The 27393-nt window shown below is 52.9% G+C and overlaps 1 protein-coding gene across 2 annotated transcripts in view; it reads right to left on the bottom strand.

The window, feature by feature from the left end:
- The window catches only part of VPS50 (VPS50 subunit of EARP/GARPII complex), a 58907-nt gene that overhangs the window by 4286 nt on the left and 27228 nt on the right, over positions 1-27393 (bottom strand). Inside the window, exons 13-23 of one of the 2 annotated variants that reach the window (XM_069084485.1) lie at positions 23739-23871; positions 19260-19351; positions 16255-16349; positions 12571-12669; positions 12346-12436; positions 12054-12233; positions 11770-11888; positions 11231-11337; positions 7310-7431; positions 6838-6918; positions 1464-1612 (exon numbers count right to left, since the gene is read on the bottom strand). In XM_069084485.1, the coding sequence (XP_068940586.1) occupies positions 1464-1612; positions 6838-6918; positions 7310-7431; positions 11231-11337; positions 11770-11888; positions 12054-12233; positions 12346-12436; positions 12571-12669; positions 16255-16349; positions 19260-19351; positions 23739-23871 (1268 nt within the window). The remainder of the gene's footprint in view (positions 1-1463; positions 1613-6837; positions 6919-7309; positions 7432-11230; positions 11338-11769; positions 11889-12053; positions 12234-12345; positions 12437-12570; positions 12670-16254; positions 16350-19259; positions 19352-23738; positions 23872-27393) is intronic. The other variant, XM_069084487.1, reaches the window with a different exon arrangement.

Raw genomic sequence — 27393 nt, 5'->3', positions numbered from 1 at the left:
GAGGGGAAAGGGAGAGAAGGGAGGGAAGGAGGGAGGAGGAGGGAGAGGGGAAAGGGTGAGAAGGGAAGGAAGGAGGAAGGAGAGGAGAAAGGGGGAAGAGGAGGAAGGAGAGGGGAAAAGGGGAGAAGGAAAGGGAGGAAGGAGAGGAGGAAGGAGAGGAGAAAGGGGAGGAGGGGGGAGGAGGGAGGGGGGAAAGGGGAGAGGGGAGGGAAAGAGGGAGAGGGGAAAGGGGAGAAGGGAGGAAAGGAGGAAGGAGAGGGGAAAGGGGGAGGACGGGGAGGAGAGAGGGGGAAAGGGTAGAGGGGAAAGGGGGAAAAGGGAAGGAAGGAGAGGGGAAAAGGGGAGAAGGGAAGGGAGGAAGGAGAGGAGAAAAGGGTAGGAGGGAGGAAGAGGGAGAGGGGAAAAGGGGGAGGAGGGAGGGGAGGAGAGGGGAAAAGGGGAGAAGGGAAGGAAGGAAGGAGAGGAGAAAAGGGGAGGAGGGAGGAAGAGGGAGAGGGGAAAAGGGGAGAAGGGAGGAGTGGGAGAGGTGGGCAAGGAAGAAAGAACAAAGAGGGGAGGAAGGACAACATCTCTAAATGGGCAACAGTGACCACATTCCCAAGCAGGAATCCCTCCCTGGGGCCTTGAAAGCCCCTCCTCCCTTTCCAGGATCTGCTGGGCTCCCCTGGGCCTGACTTGTTTCCTCCCTCCAGATTTTTGCACTGGCTGTACCCCAGGCCTGGGAGGCTTTCCCTCCCCATGTGCCCTTCTCAGAATCCAGCAGAGACCTCTCCTGGCCACATGCAGCTGTGAGCACCCTCTGAAATCACTTTGTTCTGTTACTTGGTGTAAACTTAAAAAGTTATCTGAAAAACTGAACTGAAAACAGGCCTGGCTGTTTGGGCTGGGTCTTCCTGCAGCTGCAGGCCCCAGGCTCTGCACATCAAAGGGAGGAGGGAAGCCTGTGCCCTCTGCACACCCTCTGCAGCCCCTGGCTGTCCCATCTAGGCCTAAAGGAGTCCCTGTGGTCATCCCCTCCCCAAATCCCCACTCTCAGAGGTCAACTGAGAGCCATGAGTGAGGGATGGTCTCCCAGCACAGCCATGAAATCACTCCTTTCACAACTGTGCACCTACTGTGAGTGTGCCTCACACTGGGCTGGGCCTTAGGAAAACCATCCCTGCCCTCAAGAAGCTTCCACTCTACTGGAGGAAAGACGCCCCCAGTCAGGGGTGTGGGGAGAGAGGGGGGGTGGGCACCTCAGCCACAAGAAGGGGCCAAGGTCTCTGCGTCTGTCTGGGGCCGGTGCTCAGCTGGGACACCCAGGGAGAACCTGGCACTACACCTGCCCACAAAGACCTGAAGGGAGGTCCTTGCTCACTTCAGCAGGAAGGAGGTCGTGCTCCCCCCAGGGTGTCTCAGGAGCGGTGAGAGGAGGTGGCCTGGCTGGCCACAGGACACGTACACACTCCCCAGGAACTTACAAGGACTCCGTGGCCACAACCCGCTCTGCCAGCCCGTACAGCGTGTCCCCGGCCGTCAGCACCACCAGGTGACTGAGTTGTGGGCTCGGCACCTTCTCCTTCCGCTCCTCACCCACTGCAAGGGCGCCCACAGGGTCTGTGGAGACCTCCTGGAAGAAGAAAAGCACCCCCCCCCACCCCATGCCTCAGGCTCCCTGCTGGAGCCGGCCATGGCCAGCCTTCCTCAGCAACTGCCACGCAGCACAAGAGGGCCTGGTGACAAAGAGCACCACGCCTGGCTCCCTGGGACAGAGGCCGGCAGCTGCACGTGTGTGTATGTGCATGTGTGTGTGCACACGTGTGTGAGACAGAAACAGGAGGAAGGGGAGAGAGACAGAGACAAAAAGACAGACAGGGGAAGGGAGGGGGAAGGAGGAGGTACATGGAAGACACGCAGCACTAAAGACAAGAATATGAAAATTAAAAAGGCCCTACTAAGTGGGGGTGGAGTGGGAGTGCTCACAGAAGGCTTCCTGGAGGAGGAGTCCCAGAAGCCCCTGAGAGGAAGGAAGGCACCCACTCTGGCCCTGCTTAAACGACCAGGGGTCAAGGGTGGAGCAAGGGAAGGCCCATGACTGGACTGGGCTGTCTTTTAGGCTGGGGAAAGAGAAAAGCCAGAGGTGGCGAGCCCTGCAAGGGGTCTGCTGCCCCCACACCTCACCAGCAGAGGTGACGAGCAAGGGCCTGTGGGAGAAGGGAGAAGGAGCCCAGGGTGAGGGACAGCCAAAGTCTGGAATGGTTTCACTGGCAACTGAACTTGGGGTGTACATCAAACACTACCACAAATCTAGTCCACACAATTTGGACAATACAATCCCACTTTTAGACTCCAAAGCTGGCTGCTTTGCCCCCACAGCAGATGGCCTGGGTCCACCCCGGCCCAAGCCATGCCCACAGCGGGCTTTGGGGCCCAGAACAAGTAGTGGTGAATGACTCCCCATGCAGGTTCCTCAGAGAACCACGAGCCCGGCACACGCCCTGAACTGCCCTGGACCCTCCTCATCCTCTCTAGGGCCATGCCCTGTGTCTGCTCAGGAACCAGCAAGTTCAGAATTTGAACTCAGATCCTCTGCATCCAAATCAATGTTAGATGCAATGGAACAAACACCTACTCCTTCCAACACATCCCCAAATGGAGGAATCAGATGAGATTCAGAATTTTAAAGAAATGTCCTAAAAAGGAGAAGAGGGGAGCAGAGTTTGGTAAACCCAAGCACACCAATAACCCACAATAATGCAGGAAGGGTGATGTGCTGTTTGACAAGAATTGATGGGAATACTGGGAAGCAATCTGGCTGAAGGACCCAGCCTCAGGATGAAAGGTCACAGCCTAACAAAAAGGGAAGTCAAGGCCACATACATCTATTAATCACTTACTGTTTGCCTAGCACCATGCAAAACCCTGAGGACACAAAGAAAGAGAAGAAGACAGCTCCATCCCATGGGGAGCTTTCTCTCTAGCGGGGGAGATGCCAAGCAAACGTCTATGAACAGCCAGGCCACAGGCAGGCTACCAAACTGGGGAGTCTCACAGGGAAGGCACCCAGACTTTGGGGGGCCAGGAGATGGAGATGAGGAAAAAGAACATTCCAGGCAGCCAGGGAATCTGCTTAGAGTTGGGATGCAGAGGGTGCAATGTGAGGACAAGCCAGGAGGCCAGTGTCACTGGATGAAAGAGTGTGTGTGTCAGGGAGAAAGGGGTAAGAAGACTAAAGAAGTAAGAGGGGGATGGATTAAAAAGGACTTTCAATGACAGACATCCCAATCTGTATGTGCCCTTAGAGACCACAGTGAGCCCCGGAGCTGATCTGAACTTTAGGAAAATCACTGTGATAAAGGATGAACTGGAGAGGGAAGAGACTAGGCAAGCAGAACCACCCCTGCCCTGCCCTTCCCACCCCACCCCCCACCCCCACCGCCAGCAACTACTGCAATAGTCCAAGTGTGAAGAAATAAGGGCCTGCCCCAGTGAAGTGACAAGGTCCAAGGAGAGATGCTACAAAGATGAAATAGAGGAGAGATGCTGCAAAGGTGAAATCAACCAGAGGTGCTGCAAAGGTGAAATCAACCAGAGATGCTGCAAAGGTGAAATCAACCAGAGGTGCTGCAAAGGTGAAATCAGTCAGAGATGCTGCAAAGGTGAAATCAGCAAGAGATGCAGCAGAGATGAAACTGACAGGCCTTAGCACCATCTTGGATCTGGGGAGTGAGAATGAGGAGTCTAGGATGACTCCTAGTTATGAGTCCCGGGGAATAGGAGGATGGGGGTGTCCAGGACAGTAGCAGCAGGGAAGGGTTTAGAGGGAAGATAACAAGGTCTGTTTTGGAGATGTGCACTGGACATCCAGTTCGAGGTATCTGAAAGGCAGTTGGAGATGTGAGATAGGGGGTCAGCAGAAAGGTTAAGGCTGGATAAATTGACCTGGGAATCATCTGCATAAATGAATTCATGGGAGTTAATGAGATCACCAAGAGAAACAGTAAAGAGCAGAAGTGCATCCAGGTTAAAATTAATTATGAAATATTTAACAAAATAAATAAAAAAGCCATAGAACATAGCTAATGTTAATGTGGTTTTATAAATCAACATACACCTGCAGGGATGCTTCTGTTCACTTTGATGCCCTTACTTCTATTTTGTAGCCCGGGACAGTTGTGGAGGGCACCCCCAAGTCAGTGGAAACATACCTGGACAAAGGTCCAGCCCAGGAGACTGAGCAGGAGTGGTCAAATAGGTAGCAGGGTTGGAAGAAGGGTCAATTTTTTACATTCTTTTAAAAAAAATTTTGATTTCCAAATTTTTTTGCCTCCCTCCCTCACCTCCCTCCTACAAAAGACAGTAAGCAATTAGGTTATACATATGCAGTCATGAGAAAGATATTTCCATGTTAGTCATGTTGTAAAAGAAAACACAGACAAAAACCCCCCAGAAAAATAAACAAAAAGTCTGCTTTGATCTGCATTCAGACTCCATCAGTTCTCTCTCAGGAGACAGACAACATTTTTCATCATAAGTCCTTTAGAATTATCACTGCTGACAAAAGCTAAGTCATTCCCAATTGATCATCATATATAATATTGCTTGCAGTTACTGTGTACAATGTTCTCCTAGTTCTACCTGTTTCATTCTGTATCAGTTCACGTAAGTCTTCCCAGGTTTTTCTGAGAGCATCCTGCTTGTCATTTCTTATAGCACAATAACATTCCATCACAATTGTACAACACTTGTTCAGCCATTCCCCAAGTGATGGGCATCCCCTCAATTTCCAATTCTCTGCCACCACAAAAAGAGCTGCTAAAAATATTTTTGTACATGTGGTTCCTTTCCCCTTTTTCACAACCTCTTTGGGATACAGACCTAGCAGTGGTATTGCTGGGTCAAAAGGTATGCATAATTTTATGGCCCTTTGGGAACAGTTCTCTCTTCCCAGAGAATTGCTCTCCAGAATGTCTGGATCAGTTCACAAATCCACCAACAATGGATTAGTATCCCAATTTTCTACTTTCCCTCCAACATCTACCATCTTCCTTTTCTGTCATATTAGCCAATCTGATAGGGATGGGGTGGTAGCTCAGAGTTGTTTTAATTTGCCTTTCTCTCATCAGTAGAGATTTTAGAGCATTTTCTCCTATGACTATGGATAGCTTTGATTATTTCATCTGAAAAGTGCCTGTGCATATGTGGCTCTTACTTCTATAAATCTGACTCAGTTCTCTACCTATTTGAGAAATGCAGAGAGACCTTTATCAGAAAAACTTGCTATAAATTTTTCATATTTCCTTCCATTCTATTCCTTCCTGTCCCTATTCATCCTACTCTCTTGAGTCAAAAGTGTTTTGCTTCTGACTTGTATCTCCCCCAACCCTCCCTTTGTTCTATCAGCACCTCCCCCCCACAACCTTCTCTTATCCCCTTCCCCTCCTATTTTCCTGTAGGGTAAGACTAACTGCTTTCCCCATCTGAGTGTGTGAGCCGCTTGGAATGGAACCGAGTCCGAATTCAGCAGCTCCTTTTGCAGAATCTGCAGGGATGTCCTTGCACTGGGCACTGGCTGAACAAATGGCTTAGGAAGGTGATAGCACTATGGGTGAGAAATGATGAAGGGGGTAGTTTCAGAGAAACACGGGAAGAGCTTGATGAAGTCACATCCAGGGAGGTGGCAGAAGCAGGAGGACAATTTAGAAAGACAAACTCCTTTGAAAGACTCAGGGATGTGACCAGCACAGTGACCCAGCACAACTCTAGAGGCCTCGGGACAGAGCTATTTTCTTTCTAGACATTGAGTAAAAAAGCCTGGCAGGACGTCACGGCCCTGCCGATGCCATTAGGCTCACTAGGCAGGAGGCTTGACAAGAGGCCAGCCTCATCCTAAATCATGACCTGAGGCCCCTCAGCTCAAAGATCCCTCAGGAATGTGAAGGGATCTGGCCCCAGGAGGGAGCAAGGAGAGCCTGGGAGGGGATGCAGAGGGAGAGGCAGAAAAGGAGGAAGGGGCCCAGGGACCCCGGGCTAGGTGTGCATAGACCTTACTCACTGGGGACTGGCCCAGGAAGCAATGCTGAGGATGGACACAGAGAAGCCCCTCTCCAGTTCAGCCAACCACACACAGTGCCAGGGTAGCTGGGGGGGGGGGGGGGCAGGGGAAGAACCTAAGCACGTAGCTCACTAGGTTCAGAGGGAGAGATGCTCTCAAAGGCCCTCACTGGATACAGACAATGACCAGAAAAAACAGCCCTGCCTGAGACTACAAAGTGCCACTCGTGGTGGCCTGCCCTGACCCCGAGGGCCTTATCCAGGTCTGCTTCTGACCCCTTCTCCATATGCACACCCTGCTCAGACAGATAAGGAAACTGAGACTTTCAGCTCCTGAGCCCCACCACAGTCCGAGGGGCAGCACCCAACCCACATGAACAAAGGCAGCTGTCCAGGCAAGTGCTGGCCTGGCAGGCAGACTGGCAGCCCAGTCAAGCTGCATCCCAGGGGAGAGAGGCCAGTCAGGGCGGGGAGGACACCATCGCACCTCCTCCTCCTGAACCCTGCCAGCCCAGGCCTCAGCTCCCTCACCTGTAAAATGAGAACAGTTCTGACCCCCCCCCCAACACCTGCCCTGGCCTGAGGCTCTGGCAATGTGAGGGACAGCCGGGGCACGCACTGCACTCAAGAAGGCCCCCAAAAGACAGCTCGGGTTCAGGTGATGCTCACTAGGCCCACTTTGGGGGTGCAAGACTCTCCAGGGCAACGCGAAGAGTGCGTTTAGAGTCTGTCAGAGTGGCTGCAGCCCACCTCCTCCCCCCACCAGTCAGGGGAGCGGGCACCGCCCCCAGGGACCCTCACCAGGTCAATTAAGCTCTCCTGGATCCGGCTCAGCGTAGTGCGCAGGCGGCTGCTGCTCAGGCCCAGGCCCGTGGACTCCAGCTGAAAGAGAGCGGCGCCGCTGCTCACACGCGCCCACATGCCCACACACATGGCTGTCTGAAGGCAGGCTCCCCAGGAACCCCGAGAGACCCCAAGCTGCGGGACACCACCAAACAGGCCCCATGCCTGCCATTGTCCTTCCTGCATCCCCACATACCGAGGACAGGAACTTCTAGGGCAGGGGAGGGGGAGGCAGAAGGAGGCTGACCAAGGGAACAGGGTATGATGGGAGGGAGGCTACCGTCATCATACACACCCCCCCACACTGTGTGGCCCGGTCCACACTGCAGGAAGGACATGATGCACACGTCACTCCTCTGACCTCCCTCCTCGCGCCCCCAAAGGGGCCTTCCCTCCCTCCGCCTCGCCCGCCGGTCCCAGCAGGACTCACCGAGTCGTTGCGGCCAAAGAAGGTGTAGACGGCATAGAGGTAGTAATCAAACAGCTGCGACATGAAGTGGACCACGTCGAAGGCGATGGGCTTCAGCATGCTCACCATCTGCATGTATCTGCCTGCGAGGAAGGCCAGGCAGGGTCACGGGCGCGCCCTCCATGCCATTCCCCACGCACCAGAAGGTCAGTGGGAAGGCCCAGATCGGCCTCCAGCGGGACGATCCCCACACCATGGAGTTGGAGGAGCTGGGCCCAGGATGAAGACAGCAACAGGGAGACGGACCCTTGACCGCGAGCCTACACGTCTGGCCGCAGTTCTGAGCATTCCCCCGACAGCAGACCCTGCCCATGGCCTGGGCTGAGCGCCCCCACCCTGAGCTGGCCTGACAATCTCCGTCCTTGGACTGGGAGAAAAGAGCGGTAAGAATACGCACCTCCTCCTCGGCCATAGGGGCAGGAAGCGCCAGTGGTGAGGAGGAAGAAAGTCTGGCCTCACAGGAGCCTCACCACCACCCCAGAGGGAGATGCTCAGATGGCCCCATTCAACAGGGGGAGAGCAGGGAAGAGAGCTGGACACAGGAGAATGCCCGGCCCCTGGGGGATGGAGCAAAAGGCCCTGGGAAGGCCCACCTGGCCTGATGCGGAGGAGTGCCCCCACACCAGAACTCCGGGGATGTCTATAGAGCGCCAAAGAGCAAAGGCACAGAGCCAGAGGGGCCTTTCGACAAGGTCCCTAATGTCGAAGCGATGACCAGCCCCAGCCGTGCGGCCCAGGACCAAGCGCCTGATTGCCCACCTCCTGCCAGAAGGGAGGGGCTTCAGGGTGCAGAACGGGAGACACGTGGCAGGGGAAGAAAAGAGATTTCTGTTCATTACCCTTTTTTACATTTTAAAATTAATTTTTCTGGGGGAAGGAGGAGGCAGGGCAATCAGGGTTAAGTGACTTGCCCAGAGTCACACAGCTAGTAAATGTCAAGTGTCTGAGGCCAGATCTGAACTTAGGTCCTCCTGATGCCAGGGCCAGTGCTCTATTCACTGAGCCACCTAATTGTCCCAATAAATCCCATTTTTATACAAATAAAACCAAATAAATGCTGTTGACTTGACCCAACAACCCCCAAATTACCTGCTTCCCACAGAGAGCCCAGTTCTCACAAATTAAGGCCTTCATGTGCGCCAAAAAGGCCCTTCCACCCCCTCTTGCTTCAGGGCTGGAGCAGAGGGAGAACGGGTCCTCTGCCTAGCAGGGTTTGGTAGTCGCCAAACCTCACTGATGGCAGAAATTCTGGGGGCAGAGGGGGGGGGCTGCCAACAAGAGTGAGGCTCCTCAAAGGGCAGGACGCTCATTTCCAGAAGTGATCCCCAGGACATGCCCAGAACATGGGAGCAGGGAGAAGGAGGGGGCAGGCTGCATTGGCAGCTCCACAGAGCTGGCCTCGAGGTCAGGGACAGTGAGGCCCATGCCTCTAAGACCTCCACACACATTCTCCTCACCTGCTCAGAACGTCTCTTCTGGGAACGGCGCCTCATCCTCAGGAATCCCTCTATGGCAGCACCCCGCTCTGGCCCACCAGCCAGGGCCTGAGGGCCACAGCGGCATCCCCCCTCCCAGGAAGGGAGCAGCCTTTGCTGTGTCCAGCTCCCAAGGATCACAGGCTTCCTGGGGAATGAGCTCACCTGGGCCCAAAAGCCACCCCAACCCCCAAGGTTTACAGAACCTAATCCACTCTGGACATAAAGACGGACTTCTGTGGGGCAGGAAGGCCAGCCCTGAGAGATGGCCTTTGGGGAGCTTTGGGGGTCTAAGTGCAACAACGGAGGTGTCAGGATAACAGGTTGGGGGGGGGGGCAAAAAACTGCTCTCTCCTTAGAGTCTGCGTAGGAAACGTGTTCCTTTGCAGTTACCTCTCAGTATGTTTCATTTTAAACAGGCTGTTAGAGGTACGATGATGGAAAACGGCGCCTGCCTAAAGGGTACGCGCCTGCATCCCCTATGGCTTTGGCAACCTGATCTTCCCACCGCTGGCTTTGTACCAAGGACCAAAGGTGTCCAACACAGAGTCACTTCAAGGGCCATGGAGACATGGTGGCTTCCCTCACCAATCTGTAATTCTGCCATCCTCATCAGCCAAGGGCCAAGCGCAAGGACAAAAGGAGCATTCCCGCCCGCCTCAAGGCGGTGAGAAGCTTGTGGACAGCCCCAAACCCCAATGTTCCAAAATGCCTTTTTTTTGCCCAGTTCTGCATGGGTCCTGCTCCCCTTAAAAGCCTCTTTTAAGGCTGCATCACTTTAAGCACCAATGGTGGGCCCAAGGTAGGCGACACAAGGCAAAGGGGGTGACCAGGTCTGGTGTCTGGGCCAGCTGTAATGGGAATTTGAAGATCTTCCCTGTCCCTTAATAAGCCTAAGGCAACTTGAAGACTGATACACACTGTCACCTAACAGGCTGAATGTAATCACATGGAGCCTGTGCTGAGAGGTGTTGCTGAAGGGTGGAGCAGTGCTGCAGGAAGATGGAAATCAGAGCTAGACCAGATGGCTGTGCGGAGAGGACACTTCCGGGGGGGACAGATAGGCTTGTGAGTAAATATTGGTCTTGTGTCGGTTTATGGGAAGGCTAAAGCACGCTGGGAATGGCTCTCTGTGCTGTTGGGGTTTATCAACGTCTCTGCTACAGTGATGGAATTGGCTTACTGGTTTGGGGATTCAGTTTTCTGGCATCTGAATAAATGTTTTGCTTCTGTCTTCTCTATGGAGAGTCTGTTATATTTTGCAATGGAGCACTATGCTAGTATATTTATCATGACAGTTGGTGCTGTAAATATTGCATTAGCACTACACCACCCTCTCCTATTCAGAGCATCTCTGTGCTTTCTCACAGCGGCCTGAGAAGTGAGTATGCCCCGGGGACGGTGGGACAAGCCAGAGAGGAAGGCTGGCCCCAGGGTCACCCAAGCCCCAGACTTGTGGAGGGCAGATTTGCAAGGTCCCAGGATGGAGGAGTCTACAAGACACTCTGACTCACAAAGAGAAACGGGTGCCCCCAGGGAGAAAGAGGTCAAGGGGACGTGGACAAGGGCAGACCAAGGAACGGCGGCGGGGAGCACGGTCAGCGGTATCCAGTGACACTCTTGGGGGACTCCAACAACAAGCAGAGGAAAGAAGGGAGACGGGTCCCGCCTTGTGGGGACTGTGAAAGAGACAGAGAAGACGCACCACCCCCTCCTACTGGGCTTTGAAAGCATAAAACCAATCAATCGCTCCATCAATCAACAAGCATCGATTACATTCCTCCCCTGGGAGATGAAGGTGGAAAGGAAACACACGTGCTGAGCAGGCGCATCACACAGAGCCTCGTGGAGCCCTCACTCCCAGGGTCCACACGGCCCTAACATCCCTGAGAAAGCCATCCATCTGCGCCTGGGGCCCTGAATGGGGGCGATCCCCCCAAGGGGTGAGACCAGCACGGGCAAGCAATCGAGGTCTGGAAATCAGGCAGGTTGCCACTCCTAAAATTCCACAGACACAGAAGGTGGCGAACTCATGCTGCCGCGTTAGAGATGAGGCAAGGGCACTGGCCCATAACAACGACCATGAAGCCCCCCTGCGATGCCCATTCAAGGCCTGGCCAGCCACCCACGCTGAGCCCCAGGAGGCCACCCCCACGGTGTGGGATCTCACCTGGCCGAAGGCCTCCTGCAGGGGAGACCCTCGACCCGCGACCTGGATCTCACCAAGCCCAGAAGGACCCTGGAAGGATGAGAGGAGCCGCAGCGGGTAGGACTGGTGCAAGGCCAACAAGACGCTTCCCCTGGGCACTGGGCTCCTCAGGATCATCCCCGGGCTCCCTGACCACCACAGGAGGAGGGCCAGGCAGTAGCCCCAGCCTCCCAATCCCTCCACCCAGCCCTAACTCACCAACCAGCCGAATGACGTTCAGGGTAGTGTTGGTCAGGATGGGGGCGTTGACTTTGTTCAGGCTGTAATCCGACTTCTTTCGGCTCCTTAGCGTTTCTCGAGAAACACTGAGATAAAGAAAGAGAGAAGGCAGAGGGTGGGGGTTAGGAGAGCAAGAGGAGATGAGGGAGGGAGAGAAGGGAGGGAGGAGGGAGGAAGGAGAAGGAGGGAGGAGAGATGGAAGAAAGGAGGGAGGAGGGAGGAAGGACGGAGGGAGGAGAGATGGAAGGACGGAGGGAGGAGGGAGGGAGGGTCCTATAAGGACCACAGACAGTGCCAGGTCTGACCACTGGACCCCCCACCCTGGGATAGGAGCCCATGAGGTACCACCATCTAGAGGTCCCAGACAGACGGCCCCCTGCGGATCTCTGTGCCCCCCCCCCCCCCAGGGAGTGCCGCCAGGCCTCGCCCGCCAGGACCGAGCCAATCAGAGCCCACCAAAGCCCTGCCTGGCCCTGAGCCGGCCCCCTGCGGCCAGGCCCAGCCCCCTGGGCACTCACCTCTTCACCGGGACGTCCCCCGTCTGCTCGTCCACGTAGTCTCGCTTGAGCTCCTCAGGGACGTCGCTGTCGCTGTCACAGTCCTGGTAGGCGCTGTTCTCGGGCTCATCCGACTCGTACTAAGGAGGCAGAGAGCCCGGGCTGAGGGCGGCCTCCGGCCGTGACCAGGAGCCCCCCCCCCGCCTGCCCAGGGAGCCCCGCTAGGGGGGGGCTCGGCGGGGAGAGCTTCTCTGGCCCACTCTGCAGGAGGCCCCCGGCCCGAATCCCGGCAGCACCACACGCACCCCGTTGGAAGCCAGGACGTCCTCCGTCTCCTCGTCCTTGCTGTCGGCCTGAATCTCAAAGGGGTTCCCGCCACCGCGGTGCTGTTCAAACAAGGTGGGCGCCGTGGAGGACGCGGCTGAGGCCGGCTGCTTACTCGGGGACACGGACGGGGACCGGGACTGCTCCATGAACTTAAACTCCTGCGGACGGACATGGGGCCGGGTCACCACTGGCCCTTCGCAGCCCCTCCCGCCATGGGGGCCCCCGCCAGGGCTCTAGCGCACCCTCCCAGTCCTGCGAGCCCGCACTCACATGCAGCTGCAGGATGCTGAAACTCGACTTGACAGGGCACAGCTCCCAGGTCTCGTTCTCCAGGAACATCCTCAGCTCGTCCAGGCGCGTTCTGAAACAGAACCTGCGGCTCAGGCCGGGAGGGCGGGGCCTGCTGGCGCCGCCCCCCACGGAGCCCAGCATCCCTGAAGACCCCAGGCTCAGGTCCGGGCGGGGTGGGGCGGGGCCGGCTGCGGCCTGGCGCACCTGTGATAATTCTTGAAGTAGTTGATGCTCTGTTTCCGGATGGACTCCTGCAGAACCTCGGACTTGCTGCCACAAAACTCTTCGCCCACTTGCATCAGCCTGGCCAAAGAAAAGAAACTTGAGGCAGCTCGGAAAGTCGCGTTTTTCGTGAACAGCCACAAAAGGAACAAACTAAGGCGGTCAGAAAGGTAGGTGTGAACTCCGCTGCTGCTCACAATTCACTAGAGAAAGGCCCAACCCTTGGTAGGTCAGTCAGCGCACAGAGTGCCTACTGTGTGCCAGACCCCGGGCCAAGCACTGTGGAGGCGTGGGGGGACGGAGGAGCACGGAGCACGTGTGGGGAGGAAGGGGCGAGCAGAGAGCCAGGTCAAGGAGCCCCGGGAGTCACTGGGGCTGCCGGGATGGGGGAGAGCCTGGAGGCAGACAGACCCTCGCAGGTACGGCCACAGTCCAGGCATGCGCGATGGGGTACGGTGGGGGCAAGGCCAAGAGAGAGAAGGAGGAGTCTCGCAAGTCTTGGCACTGTCTTGGAGAGTGGAGGACGACTCCCAGGTTGTGACCCTGGGGGCCTGGGAAGACGGGGGTCCTCTCCAGGAACAGGGAAGGTATGAGAGGAGTTGAGGGAAACGCCAAGCTCCTTTTCGTACTATTGGAGATGTATCTTTTTAAGATGTATCCTGGACGTCGGGTTCAAGACGTTGGGTTCAAGACTGCGGCAAGGCAATCATTGCCAGATGTCAGCAGAGGTTGGACCGGGGGTCCTCTGCAGAAAGATGATAAGATTGCCAACAGCAGAGAAGAAGAAGAGGGCACAGGCAGAGCCTGGGAGCCGTTCTCTGGCACAGGAACTCGATCTGAAATTCGTTCCTCTTAGCACCCTGTCTACATGGCCTCTTGGGAAGCCATGCTTGATTCCCAGTCCTTCTGGGAAGGCATCTCCCCTGGGCTCCTGAACAGCCTGGTCAGGGTCCTCTCGGCAGTCCTCCCTCTCATCCTCCAGAACCATCATTTTTCTGAGTCATTTCCTGTCTTTCTGCCACTCCTCCTCTATCACTGTCCCCCAGGACCCCAAAGTTCATGATGAAAGGGATGGCTCCAGAGAAACCTTGGAAAACTCATAGGAGCAACAGATGCAGTGTGGAGCGAACAGAGCTGCAGAATGATTTCTACAATGACAGAATCACGAACACAAGCAGGCTCCAAAGCCATGCAGCCTAATCTATGCAGCGGTGGCCACCCAACAGAGAGGACGCGCACCAGGGGGACGGCGCAAGCTACAGTTGTTGGGGAATTTGTTTGGGTCAATTACGCATATGGTCAAGGATTTGGGCTTTCTTTTTTCCCAGCAGGGATGAGGAAGAAATAGACCTTTGCAGTTTTTACGATAATTAAAAATAAATAAATAAACTAAACTACTTTTCATCAAGTCCATGACTGGGAGCAAATTCTAGTTATTTGCTTTTGGGGTATAAAACGCGGACCTTCCCCGTTCATCTCCAAAATCTTCAGTACTTCTCCATGGCCTCTATCTGGTAGACTCAGACACCCCTGTAAATGGTCCCTTTGGCCAGGAGTCTCCCCTGTGTGGAGCAAAAGCACTCAAGACACTTGGAGAGATGCAACAGAAATAACCTGGCTTAAAATCCTCCTGATGACTAAGGCCAAACAAAAGCTAAGCCAGGGAGAAGCATACTGGCCAAATGTGACCTCCACTGAGAGGAAGCCCGGGATAGAGAGTGACCCAGCAGCCTCCTGACACTGGCAACACTGCGGAGCCTCCAAGACGAGGACACGTGCCAGCGCCAACTCAGCAGGATGGGAAACTCCAAGTCTATGCCGACTGCCCCTCATGCATCCAGTGGCATGGACAGGATGCACAGCTCGTCCCTCAGGATGGTCCTCAGATGGACACTGAGAACAGACAACGGGCCAGGAGAACGGCAGCCTCTGCGTCACTGCTTAATGTGACTTTTCTTTTTCTGTCCAATACCAAAAAGGGCATTTCCCTAAAAGCAGGCACTTCATTTGAAGCTATGACTCTGTTCCAAAGGGTTTCTAATTCTATAACCAATTCTCACACTGCTTTCCAAGCCGTCCCATTTGTTTGCGCTACATTCATTTCTCTCCTGCATATTTTTAAGAAATGTTTCAGTGACTATCTTTTACCCCTTCTCTTGGCATGGCTGTGGCTAGCTCCTCTTCCCCTCCAATCCCACCCAGAGGACCTCATAACCAATAAGCAAAGCCCAGCAGAACAAATGGCCACAGCCGTGACACATGTCTCCTAGCTGGTGGTCCAGCTGGTCATGAGTCTGTCTTCTCAGGCCGTTGGCAGTGAGTGACAACATTGGTGTCACCATACACGCCATTCTCATGGCACTCTCCAAATCTTCCCCAGGCTCTTAGAGGTCAGTCCTGGTCCCTCCTCAGAGTAGCCAGCCCTGGTTCTTCCATCACTCCATCGCCTCCAGAGACTGTCATGTGGTTGGCCGCTCCCAGTGGAGGGAGGCCCCTCCATTTCTAGGGCTTTGCCCCCCACAAACTGGGGTGCCACACAAGTTTGATCAAGGGAGTACTTTCTCTCCTCTCATCTCTCTGGGGCTGTAATGAGAATGGGAATTTGAAGACCTTCCCTGCCCCTCAACAGACATAGGGGGGAGTTTGAAGACTTCCCCTGATTTGAAAGTAAACTCTGCCCCCTAATGTAGTCACATGGAGCCTGTGATGGAAAGAATTTGCTGAAGGGAAGCAGAGCCCACAGGAAGCTTCCCTGCTGTGAAGATAAACTCTGCCCCCTAATAGGCAGAAAGTAGTCACATGGAGCCTGTGGGGGAAGGAGTTTGCTGAAGGGAAGCAGAGCCTATGGGAAGCTGGTCAGAGCTAGTGAGATGGTGGGGGAGAGAGGATGCTCAGGCAAGGGGTCAGATAGGCTCATGAGTAGATACTGACCTTGTATTGGTTTGTGGGAAGGCTGAAGGATGCTGTGGCTCTCAGTGTTGTTATGGCTTCTGCATATCTTTAATACTATGATGAAATCAGCTTACTGGTTTTAGGATTCGGTTTTCTGGTGTCTAAACAAATGCTTCAGTTCTGTTCTCTATCTGGGAAGTCTGGTATGTTTTGCGATTGAATGTCATGCGATACTTAAGAGTCATGGTCTTTATCATGATCGTGAGTGCTGTAAATATTGCACTGGTGCTAACAGGAGGCCTGGGTGTGGCACCATGGAGTTAAAGGCAGAGAGGAGGGAAACGCGCCTTTCCATCTCTCTCTTGTGGCTGTGCATGTGTACATGTGAACACAGGTGCCCATGTCTATGTGCATAGAGCTGCACACTGCAGACCCAGACAAGCTCTGAAGGACAGATGCAGAGATCCTTCTCACCAAGTGAGCACAGTGCAGTAGGGACAGGCTAAGATGCGCTATAAACAAGGGACCCCACGGGAGAAACGGTGTAAAGGAGGCCGTCCTCCAGGGGCTGGTGAGGCAGGAAGAGCAAACGGCAGTGGAACCTGGCCAGCCCAGCCTGATGGGCTCCCCCCCATGGAAAGAGTATGCGAGAAGGACCCCGCCCCCACCCTGGGGAAACCACGGGGCGCTGGTAGCAGCTGGGCACGCTTTGGGAGGAGTCCCCTTCAATCAGGAGAAAGCGGCCACAACAGAGCTGATGGTCCCCAACTCTACCTGCTGATTATGTCCAAGACAAAGAGGAAGTCATCATACTTGAATGTTGACATGTCAGTCCCAAACAAGTAGGTTTTCACTTTGAGTTGGACGTCCTGTCAAACAAGACATTTCTGGTTAGTTCTGGCAGCCTTGGATGTCACAGGCAAGCCCTCACACAGGACAGTCTGGAAAGTCTGCAGAAGGGGCCACCTCTCTGGAGGGACTGCTTCTAAGTGTGCTCCGAAAACAAACACGTGTGCTTGTGTGTACACATGCATGGCTGTGCATGCATGAGCAGTGTCTGCACGTGTGTGTCCGTGTTCATGCATTTATATGCATCCCACGGTTTCCCAGACCGGAGAAGTCCCCAGGTATGGGGCATCTGTTCTGGTGACCCCCAGCAGTCCTGAGAGCTCCCTGACGGGGGCATGCCCACCACCAGAGTGCTTAGGAGGCAGGCTGTGAGCCCGGGGCCCTCCTGGCTGACCAACCACTCTAGCCCGATGCCTCTCGACAATTTATGAAGAATAACGAAGGGGACAAGGTGGAGAGATCGCCCCCAAATCAACCCTGACCCAAAGGTGCGGTTGCTCAGGCTCCTCTAAGAGGGGGCTCTCTAGGACCTTCTACAAATGACCCTCCCCCGACTGTCCCTCAAACATCCTCCTTGAATCACATGTTCAGCTCTCTTCCTAAGTCAGTCACTCATGCACGGTGAATGACTGAACTTCATCAGAGCATGGCACATCCAAAGGCACAAAGGGATCTATGGTGGTCACCAGTCACAGCCAGGGCACTTGTGGTGCCTGAGGACACATGGGTCCTCTTCCGCTGCCACGCTCTGAATCATGAGTCTCATGTCCAGTCAACATGCCCCGGGCTCCTGTCCCAAGGCTGATGCCCAGTCCTCACCACGCTCACAAAAGCCAAATGGGTGCAGTGGGATTCGGAAGGGAAAACCCCAGAAAGAAAGCTCAGCAGACATTTCCCACAGCCGTGCTGGAGAGGCCTCTCCTTCCAGAAGGTGCTCACAAGATGGCAGCCAAATGAACGAAGTCCACTGGAGGGCATTCACACACTGTCATGATTTATATTCCCTTTCAGCAGAATGTTCAGAACAATGGTCCAATATGCGACAGTCCCATTCGAGCAAAATGAGGACAAAGTCCTCTGATGGAAACTGTGCAGTCTACACCCACCTCAACAAGCAGTGTGGGGAGCTGAAGACGAGGGGGATCTGTCAAAATGCACTCAGCCACAGGTCCCAGATGACCCCTGGAGTCAGGCTGCACACGGAAAGGTGAGGGCATGGGCATGTGTGCATGCAAATAAGCAAGTGTGCATGAATGGGGACCATGTGTGTAAATGTGCATGCATGTGTGCACAGGAATGTGTGTACTCATAAATGTGTACATACAGGCAAATGTATGAGCACACCTGTGTGCGTTACTGTGAATGGGGGAGAGCATGCATGCATGTATGAGTGTGTGCATGCACGCAAGTGTGTATGCAGATATGTGTGCATTTGCAGAAATGCGAGTGTGTAAGTGTGCATGTATGTGCGGGTCTGTGTGTGTGACGTTCTTCCCTGACCCTAACAGGCCTCACCTGGAGCCCAACAAGAGAAGCTTGCTTAGGGGAGGCCCACACCTTGTCATCTTGTAGTTAGGCAGTGGGTCACAAGGGTTGTGGTGTCCTCTGACCCTGGAGAAGGCTATACATGCCCTGAGGTGAGGTTTTGCCATGGGGCTCACTCATGGGAAGAGTTGTGTGATGTGGCCAGATGAGACTCTGGGCAGCCATTGAGCCCCCCGGCCTTGAAAACCCAGAGGTTGGTGCTTCCTTCTCTGGTAACTAACACTGTATGTGTGTAATGGTCAGACAGCTAGAAGCCCTTTCTGTTGGTCTATTGAATTGTGCTATTTTCTCTGTATTTTTTTTTTTTTGCTTTTTGGAGGGGGGAAGGTAGGGTAATTGGGGTTAAGTAACTTGCCCAAGGTCACTTTTTCCCCTAAATGAAGTGAATGATATATGTATTTGATTAAAGTAATATTGCTAACCCCTTTTGAGAAGCTTTCCTGTAGAAAACCAGATCAAAGAACATGTGTTGGCAGCCATCTTGGGAATGCTAGGGTGCTTGCTGTTACAGCAAATGAACAAGTCTGTGTGCATGAATGTGTGTGTGCAGGCACCTTATGCAGTTATGCACTTATCAACATGTGAACATGTATGTGAGTGAATATAACCATGTGTGCAGGTCTGTGTGTTTGCGAATGTCTGTATGTATATGTGTGCAAATGTGTGTCTGTGTTCTCATGCATGCATGTACACGTGTATGCGTGTAACCCCAGTGGCAATGACCCCAGATCAGATAAAAGTGCAGGAGAAACAGCAGAAAAAAGAATGTCGCCCAGCCAAAGGTACCACTGGTGATGGTGCTAACCAGAATTGTGATCACAGCTGGCACAGGTAAAGAAACTACTTTGTGCTCAGCCCATGCTAAGTGCTTTACGTTTGACCCTCAGTGCTGTCACTATCACAGCCATCTGACAGCTGAAAAAACGGAGGGAGGAACAGTGAAGGGACCTGGCCATCAGTGTCTGAGGGCCCTGGTGGACAGAGGACAAGACAAAGCCTGGGGGGAGGTGCTATCTAGGGGCAGCCGCGCTGAGCTGAGCCTCACTGAGGGGACAAGGGAGGGGCTTCAGTGACTAGAACACGAGAACCCAGGGCACAGAAAGTAGCAGAGACCAGCAAAAAGACCGAGTGCAGAGCAGCCGCCACTATCCCCACTCTCCAGGGGCTTCCAGGCAAGCGCGGAGGTAGCCCCCAATGCCAGGGATGCTGCTTGACACCCAGCCCACAATGTATCCTACAATGTGCTAGACACCCTGCACACATGTCCACAGAGAGGAGACTGGATAAACAGGCCTCAGCCTTGGTCCACCATCAGAGGGATCACACACATGTACACATATGCACACATGTCAACACTGAGCCTTCTCGCGTCTTGGAAAACCAACCTGCCATATCCGTGACAGTCCATGTTCAAGCTTCTTCTTCACGTAGTTGCGATCAAAATTGCTCTCCTCGGACCCCGCTGTGCCACTCCCTTCTGAAACGAGTAGATGGGAGAGATCCCAGGTCGGTTTCATGCCAAAAGGAGCTAAGAATGATGCTCTCCTTTCTGGACAGTGACTCTCCCAGGGCTTTGGCCATTGGCCTGACTGACCCCTACAGAGAAGTCATACGATAGAACACTGCAGAAGTGGTACCTGGGGTTTCTTCTCTGACCCCACCATAACAGAGAGGTAAGTCAGGACATTCCCGAGCCCACAACGGGGCTCCCCGGCCCTTGGTCCACAGCCGCACCCAAGGCTCCACCTCCCCCCTCAAACTTGCCTCAGTAGCCACTCTTCCCTCCCAGTCCCTCTCCTCACCAATGGCTGCTCACTCCTTCTCCACTGAACCTGTCTGTTTCCCTTTTGTCTGGGCACCTCCAGCTCCTACTTACAGTGCCTGGCACACAAGAGGCCCCTGATGAATACACGCTAAAGGATGGATGGATGGCTGGATGGACGGATAGACTGATGGATGGACAGATGGATGAACAGATGGATAGATGGATGGATGGATGGATGGAGAGATGAACAGACTGGCTTTTAGTGTGACCTAAACTGTGTGCCCTTTGACCCAGAGATATACCCACAAAGGTGTAAAGCTAATGGGATATAAGATCTTCTCTGCCCATTAATAGGCCTCACATGGAGCCCTGAAGCAGAGACAATTAGGCTCTGGGCCACAGGGATCCCCACACCTTTCCAATTAAGTGCTGCTTTCCAAGCTTCTCAGCACTAAGCCAATCAAGTCTCTGATTGGAAAACAGTGTATACAGTTATTGCTCGAAGGGAGAGGCAGATGGAGGGAAGAAGCTGCCTAGGGGAACTTGCTTGTGGGGAGGCTTGACAGAGAGAATAAATGCTTCAGTCTTGTCTTGGAGGAGGAAGGTTTATCACATTTTGCGAACAAACCCTGGTAATACGTGTGCATCTTCACAGCAGCTGCTATGAGTATCACACTGGCATTACAAAAAAGAACAGCTTAACAAATGAAGACAAACAAATATGCTGAAATAATGCAAGTGACAGTTTCGGAGAAGCCTGGGAAGACCTGTATGAGTTAATGCAAAGTGTCTGCGTAAGAACCACAACGTTGGAAAAACAGGCCACTGTGTAGAAAAACTCCAGAAATCAGATCAACTCAAGGACCACCCACAGCTCTGCAAGACCAGAGAGAAAACCTGCTGCCCAACCCTGACAGGAGGACAGGAGACACACATTTCTGGACATGTCCAGTGGGAGAAATGATTTTACCTGATACCAGGCATATCTGTTGGGAGGGGCTTGTCTTTTGTTTTAAAATAGAGGAGGGGATGGGACGAAATATAAATGCTTATTACTTGAAAAATAAAATGACATTTCATGTGAACACAGTTCCTGGTGATCCTCATGCTGACTGACTGATATCCCCTGGCTTTAGCAGAAACTCCTGGAAACAAAGGGACAGTGGAAGCTGAGCAGGAAGACAAAAGCCTCAGGCGAAAGGGTCCAAGGCCATGGGAAAGGCCAGGGACATCTCCCAGGGTCTGAGGAGCTGCTGTGGGGAAAAAGATCCCCATTCACCTTCCTCAGCCCCAGGAACAGAACAGGACCTACCCAGGGAGTGTGTGGAGGGGTAGCTTTAACATGACATAACTTCTTTTTTTTTAACATTTTGTTTTTGCTTTTTTGGAGGGCAATTGGGATTAAGTGACTTGCCCAAGGTCACACAGCTACTTTTTGTGTCAAGTGTCTGAGGCCGGATTTGAACTCAGGTCTTCCTGACTACAGGGCCAATGCTCTATTCACTGTGCCACCTAGCCACCCCACGATATAACTTCTAACATTAATGGCATTAACATCTAACCACACAAAGAAAGGGGCCCAGCACAGAGGGAGACCAAAGGCCCACCGAGGTCCCTCCAGCTGGCCTGAGATGGGACTGCATGTTGGCCAGCCCAGGGCTCGGCACAGCTGGGACACTGAGGGCATTGGGAGGGGAGGGAAGAGGTCCTGCCCATCTGCTAGTGTATGTTCCACTCAGCACTGGCAGGACCAGCTACCCTGCCCAAAGCACAGAATGCTCCCTGCTCTCTCCCTGTAGTGGAGGGAGGATAAACAGCCCACCACATCTGAGACCTGTGCCCAACACGCTTGAATGTGGAAAGAGGCACACAGATGGGCAGGGACTAAGTGGAGAGAGGAAGAGGAGGCCCCGCCCAGCCCTTAGGAAACACATGATGATGAGACAGGCCCATGAGATACTGGTTAGGCATGAGGAGGAGGAAAATAGCCAGCCCCTGTGTCAGAGGAAGAAGGCACAGGTGAGCACGGGACAAAGGGACGTCATGGGGCAAGAGCAGGCCAGAGTCCCAGTGTGGAAGGCCTTGAATGCCAAGCTAAGGAGCTCAGACTCGATGCGAAAGGCTAATCTAAGAAGTGGCATGAGACAGACTGGAGGTGTGAGGAGAGGACAGGCTGGGAAGTGACTGGGGTGGGTCAGGGAAGAGGAAGCAGCCAAAGAAAAGGTGTCAGACAGGGCACAGGAAGAGAAGCAGTCAAAGAATTCACTCCAGAATTCCAAACCAAGGCCTTGGGGAGGAGAAAGATTTCTGGAGAAAGATGGTTAGCATGGCCTCGGGCAGACCACTGGGAGGGAATGAGGGGCATGCAGGTGGAAAAGCCCAGCAGGCACCAGGGAGAATGAGAACAAAAGCCACGAGGGCGAGGCTGGAGCATGGAAGCCATGGTAGCACCAAGGGCAGAACTGGGGGGACTGCCAGAGGCCCACAGACGGAGCAGAGAGGGGGCATTTAAGACAGGGGGAAGGGGAGGCCACAAAGCTGTGAAAGCACCAGCCAAGGTAAGGGGCCCCAGGCCAGGTCACTGAGGTAAGGCCAAGAGAGAGGGACAGAGACATCCAAGTGGAAGAGAAGGGCCACTGCATCGGGTCACTGGGGCCCCAGGCCAGGTCACTGAGGTAAGGCCAAGAGAGAGGGACAGATACCACAGAGATATCTGGGCAGACAGAGATGCCCTCTGGCTGAATCACTAGGAAGTAAGAGCTCTGGAGGAAAGGATAAGATGGGAAATAAACAGCTTAAAAGAAAAAGTCATAAATCTTCCCCAAGAAAGAGAATCCCTGAAAACTAGAAGGGATCAAACAGAAATTAATGACTCCATAAGACAGCAAGAAATATGAGAACAATATGAAACTGGAAAAAATTCTGGACATTCTATCTCAATAAATCACAAACGAAAAATACCCAAAGCTATTAGAACTAGAGGCCACAGTTGAGACAGAAAGAATTCCCTGATCCCCTGAAGGGAAGTCCCAAAAGGAAAAAGTCCCAGGAATGTCCCAGCTCAAATCTACAACTCCCACATTAAAGTGAAAATATTGCTAACATCCAGAAAGTAGCAGTTCAAGTACAGGCAGGATCACATGAGACCAGGTAGCTTCCCCTATGAAGAAGAGGAGATCTTGGAAAACAATGTCACGCCTGTAAAGCCCAGTATATTCCTATGGGGAAAAAATGACCTTGAGTGGAATAGAAAATGTTCAGGCATTTCTGGGGAAAGGCAAGAGCTGCCTGGGATCTTTGAAATGCAAACGCACACAAGAGTTCAGAGAAGCCTGGAAAGGTCGGTCTGCTTGAGCCACTGGAAGGACCCACAGGATGATGAAGTGCTAATGTTTCAATAGGAAGAAAACAAACAAGGGACCTTCAGAGCCTTATCTTCAAATGATACTGAAGGAGTTAAAGAAGACAAGCATCGTCCTGGAGTGATTTGTGGGTTCTGAGGGTTAGGAGGTGGAATCTAATACTTCTCATGACTCATGGGGTGAGTGAGAAATGTAAAAACATGGAGGAAGGTGCAGCAGACAGAGCATCAGGTGACACACACTCACGTCCCTCCTACATCCACATCCCGCCACCCATGAATCTGGTGCAGAAACACATCAAACTTCACCAGGAAGTAAGCAGAGATGGGGAGGGAGAGGAAGCAGTCTCCTGAGCAAAACAACCCGGCTAAAGACCCTGAAGGGAAGATTAAAAGGGAAAAAAAGAAAAAAGAAAGGCACACGCCTAGAGCTGAAGGGTCATGCGCAGCTCCTGGCTGACACGGGCGGCACTAGACAAGCCATCCGCCTGTAGGAGAAGCCAGACCCCAGCATTTAGAGCAGAGCAGCAAACCTGCCTCCAGGGGCTCTCCCAGGAAGCATGCTACCCACTCTGGGCAACAGGCACCTCTCGGAACACATCCATGGCCGTGGCTGGTTTTGCTTAATGCCAGTCATCTGATACAAGGGTACAGAACTAGCTTGGGGCTCAGAGAGCAAGGCCAGCCTCAGGATCCACAGGGAGGGGGGCCCAGGCGCCCGATACAAGAGCATCCTACCAGCCACCCTGGTCATGTCCTCACTGTCGTGTGCTTCGTGCCACTCCATGGTCCTGTAATAGCTGAGCATGACTTCCCACAGGGCTTTGCAGAGGTCAGCCAGGCACGGAATGTAGCTTTCCGCTGTAACGTGCTGCAGAATGAAAGAAATTCCCATGAGAAGCCGGCAAAACCCAAATGGAGGGAAGCCATGCTGCAGAAGGTTGCCTACGATGCATGCTGTGGAACCCCAGAGAGCACATCCTAAGGGCCCGCAGATCCTGCCCCCACCGTCGTGGCCTCTCATTAGAACCATGGGACACAGTATTCCTACAGAGCTCAGCAAAGCCCTCCAGCCCCAGGGACTCAAAGTTCACTGAGGGGAACCAAGCACCCTACGCAGATCCCTAGCAGGACTCCACCTTCCTTCATCTGAGCCCAGTATTTCGAGCATCTCTTGGGCCTCGGCTACGCTTTACGGAAAAGGCTCCAATAGGGGAACACCCGTGGCACAGAACCAACTTCCTGGGACAAGGTGCCTTCCGACAACGTGGGCAGGGGCACCGTTTCTGCTCCTGCAACTCCCTTCAGAACCTTTCTCAGGTCCCTGTTCCACACAGGGGGTTGGGAGAGAGACACGAATCCCAGGTAATCTGAGAAGGGGATGTCCTATAAGGAAAGTGGCAACTGAGCCGCGACCTGGAAGAAGGCAGTGGAGAATGAGGAAGGTGTGCACATGACAGGCACAGAGCGGGGAAACTGAGTACAACGAGCCACCACAAGCCCTGCTTTTGCTGGGCTGCAGCATGAACACATGGGAGCAGTGTGAGATCAGGCTGGGCAGGGAGGACAGAGATAGGTGGGGAAAGCCTTGAATGCTGCACTAGTGTGTCTTTTTTAACCCCAGGGACCCTGCACTAGGGGCTGACAGAGGGAGACAGCTGGAAAAAGGGTGGAGGAAAGAGCCCAGAACTGGGAGTCAGAGAACAATCACCTTGTGAAGTGAAAGCCTCGGGCTTGAATCTCCTCGGCTATTCTAAGCAACAAAGAGAACAGGCTGCACCAGACAGACATGAGCCACCCCAGACATTTCTGGAGTTCTCACTTCACTGAGAAGGAAGGCCCAAAGGACACCGAGGCAACATGGCCCCCTCACCCTTCTGGGGCTTCTCCATAAGCTTCCCCAAATTAGCTCGTGATAGAAATGGCAGGGTCACCCGGAGACCCCAAGTTTGCGGGTGAAGGGAAGAGAACAGACATGACTCCAGACACAGTGTGAACCCCACACAGACAACACACAACCAAGCTGAAAAAGAAAACTATCTGCAAAGAGTGTAGCCACTGAACACCCACTGCTTAAAACGCATACGGACATCCCCCACCAGCACAATAAAGGGAGAGGAAGAGGAAGATGTCCAGACAAACAGTCGGTTGCTTAAAAAATTCTCCATTTCAGGGACAAAATAAAAGTGTGCCTCAGAGAGGTGAGGTGCCACTCCAGGTGGGGAATCAGCCAGAATCATGAAGGTGACGGAAATACAACACGCACAGACACCTAAGGAGAGCATGTGCCCGGGCACGGCACATCCTTGACTGATGCCCCTGGACCACCAATGCCATCACAGGCTCTGTCCTGGAAGTGCTTCATCCTAAAGAAGATGAGTCAACAATGTCTGTACAAAATGAGCCAAAGGTGGCGGAGCCAAGATGGCAGAGTAGAAGCAGGAACTCCCTGCGGCTCGGGCTTCTACCTTCCCCAATCCATGTAAAAAGGGGACTCTAAACAAACTTTGGAGCTGCAGAACCCACAAAATGACACAGAGAAGCTAACCTCCCGCTGAGGACAGCCCGGCAGGCCGGCAGGAATCCAGCGCAGTGCTCTGGGAGCCGAACCCAGCCCTACGCTTAGGCTTTAGCCCCAGGACGGGCCTGACCAGTCGCCGGCCAGAGGGACTCCAGATCAGCAGCAGCTGTGGCCATTTCCAGATGTATCAACACATAGATGCAAAGGATGAGGTGAGAGGCCAGTGCAGTCTGAACTTTGGGACTAGTAAGTGGGAGTGCATGGCTTTTGCCCCTGGGGCGAGAAGCCTCTAAGATGCTGGCACAGCCAGCCAGCTCCACGTGGCAGCTTCAGCTCCTGGCCTGCAGAGTGTAGGGGGACCAAGCACTAGTCTGAGGGGTAATCACTCTTGCTTTAACCTGCTTGGATCTGGATTGCAGTCTAGGGTGGAGCTTGCCAGAGCTTGTGGAGACCTCAGAGAGGATACCCATCTAATACCTCTGGCAACTGAGAAAACCCCAGCGTTTGGGATGAAACCTCCCCTGTCTGGTGGCAGAGTCCTACTGTGGCAAAAAGCCCAGGGGTCAAGTGACTGAGGGGCAACATGACCAGGCAAAAGAAACAAAGCAGACAGAAGATTCCAACATTAGACTCCTATTTTGGGGACAAAAAGGAGCACAGCATGGGAACAGGAGGAAGACAGTGAAGTCAGAACTCCTGCACCAAAAGCTTCAAAGGAGAATACAAGCTGGTTACAGGCCATAGAGGACCTTAAGGAATAATAAGATAATTGATAGATAAGAGAAGTGGAGGAAAAACTGGGAAGAGAAATGAGAACAATGCAAGAAAATTATGAAATGAGAGTCAACAGCCTGACTGAGGAAAATAACACTTTAAGAAACAGACTGACTCAAATGGCAAAAGAGGCTCAAAAAGGCAATGAGGAGAAGAATGCCTTAAAAAAACAAATTTGCCAGATGGAAAGAGAATCTCAAAAGCTCACTGAGGAGCATCATGGCTTCAGAATTAGACTGGAGCAAATGGAAGCTAATGACTTTATGAGAAATCAAGATGCTGTTAAACAGATCCAAACAAATGAAAGAATAGAAGGCAATGTGAAATATCTCATGGGAAAAACCACTGACCTGGAAAATAGATCCAGGAGAGATAATTTAAAAATTATTGAACTACCTGAAAGCCATGATCAAAGAAAGAACCTAGAAATCATCCTCCAGGAAGTTCTCAAAGAAAACTGCCCTGATGTTTTAGAATCAGAGGTCAAAATAGAGGTTGAAAGAATCCACCGATCACCTCCTGAAAAAAGATCCCAAAAAGAAAACTCCTAGGAATATTATAGCCAGGTTCTGGAATTCCCAGATTAAGGAGAGAATATTACAAGCAGCCAGGAAGAAACAATTTGAATATTGTGGAAACACAATCAGGATAACCCAGGATCTGGCAGCTTCTACACTGAGGGATAGAAGGGCTTGGAATGTGATATTCTGGAGGGCAAAGGAGCTGGGATTAAAAGCATGAGTCACCTACCCAGCAAAACTGAGGATCACGTTTCAGGGAAAAATATGGTCACTCAGTGGAATAGAGGACTTTCAAGCATTCTTGCTGAAAAAACCAGAGTTGAACAGAAAATTTGACATTCAGATACAAGAAGCAAGAGAAGCATGAGAAGGTAAACAGGGAAAAAAAATCATAAGGAACTTATCCAAGTTGAACTATTAACATTCCTACATGGAAAAACAATCATTGTAACTGATGAGACTTTTCTCAGTAGCTGAAGGGAATAGAGATATAGATAGATAGATAGATAGATAGATAGATAGATAGATAGATAGATAGATAGATAGATAGATAGATAGATAGATAGATAGATAGATA

Source organism: Petaurus breviceps, unplaced genomic scaffold, assembly GCF_028583685.1.
Source record: "Petaurus breviceps papuanus isolate PSGF00001 unplaced genomic scaffold, PetGlider_PUasm1.0 174, whole genome shotgun sequence".
NCBI classification, from domain to species: Eukaryota; Metazoa; Chordata; class Mammalia; order Diprotodontia; family Petauridae; genus Petaurus; species Petaurus breviceps.
Note: the sequence above shows the minus strand (reverse complement) of the source record. Positions and strands in the feature narration are given on the sequence as shown.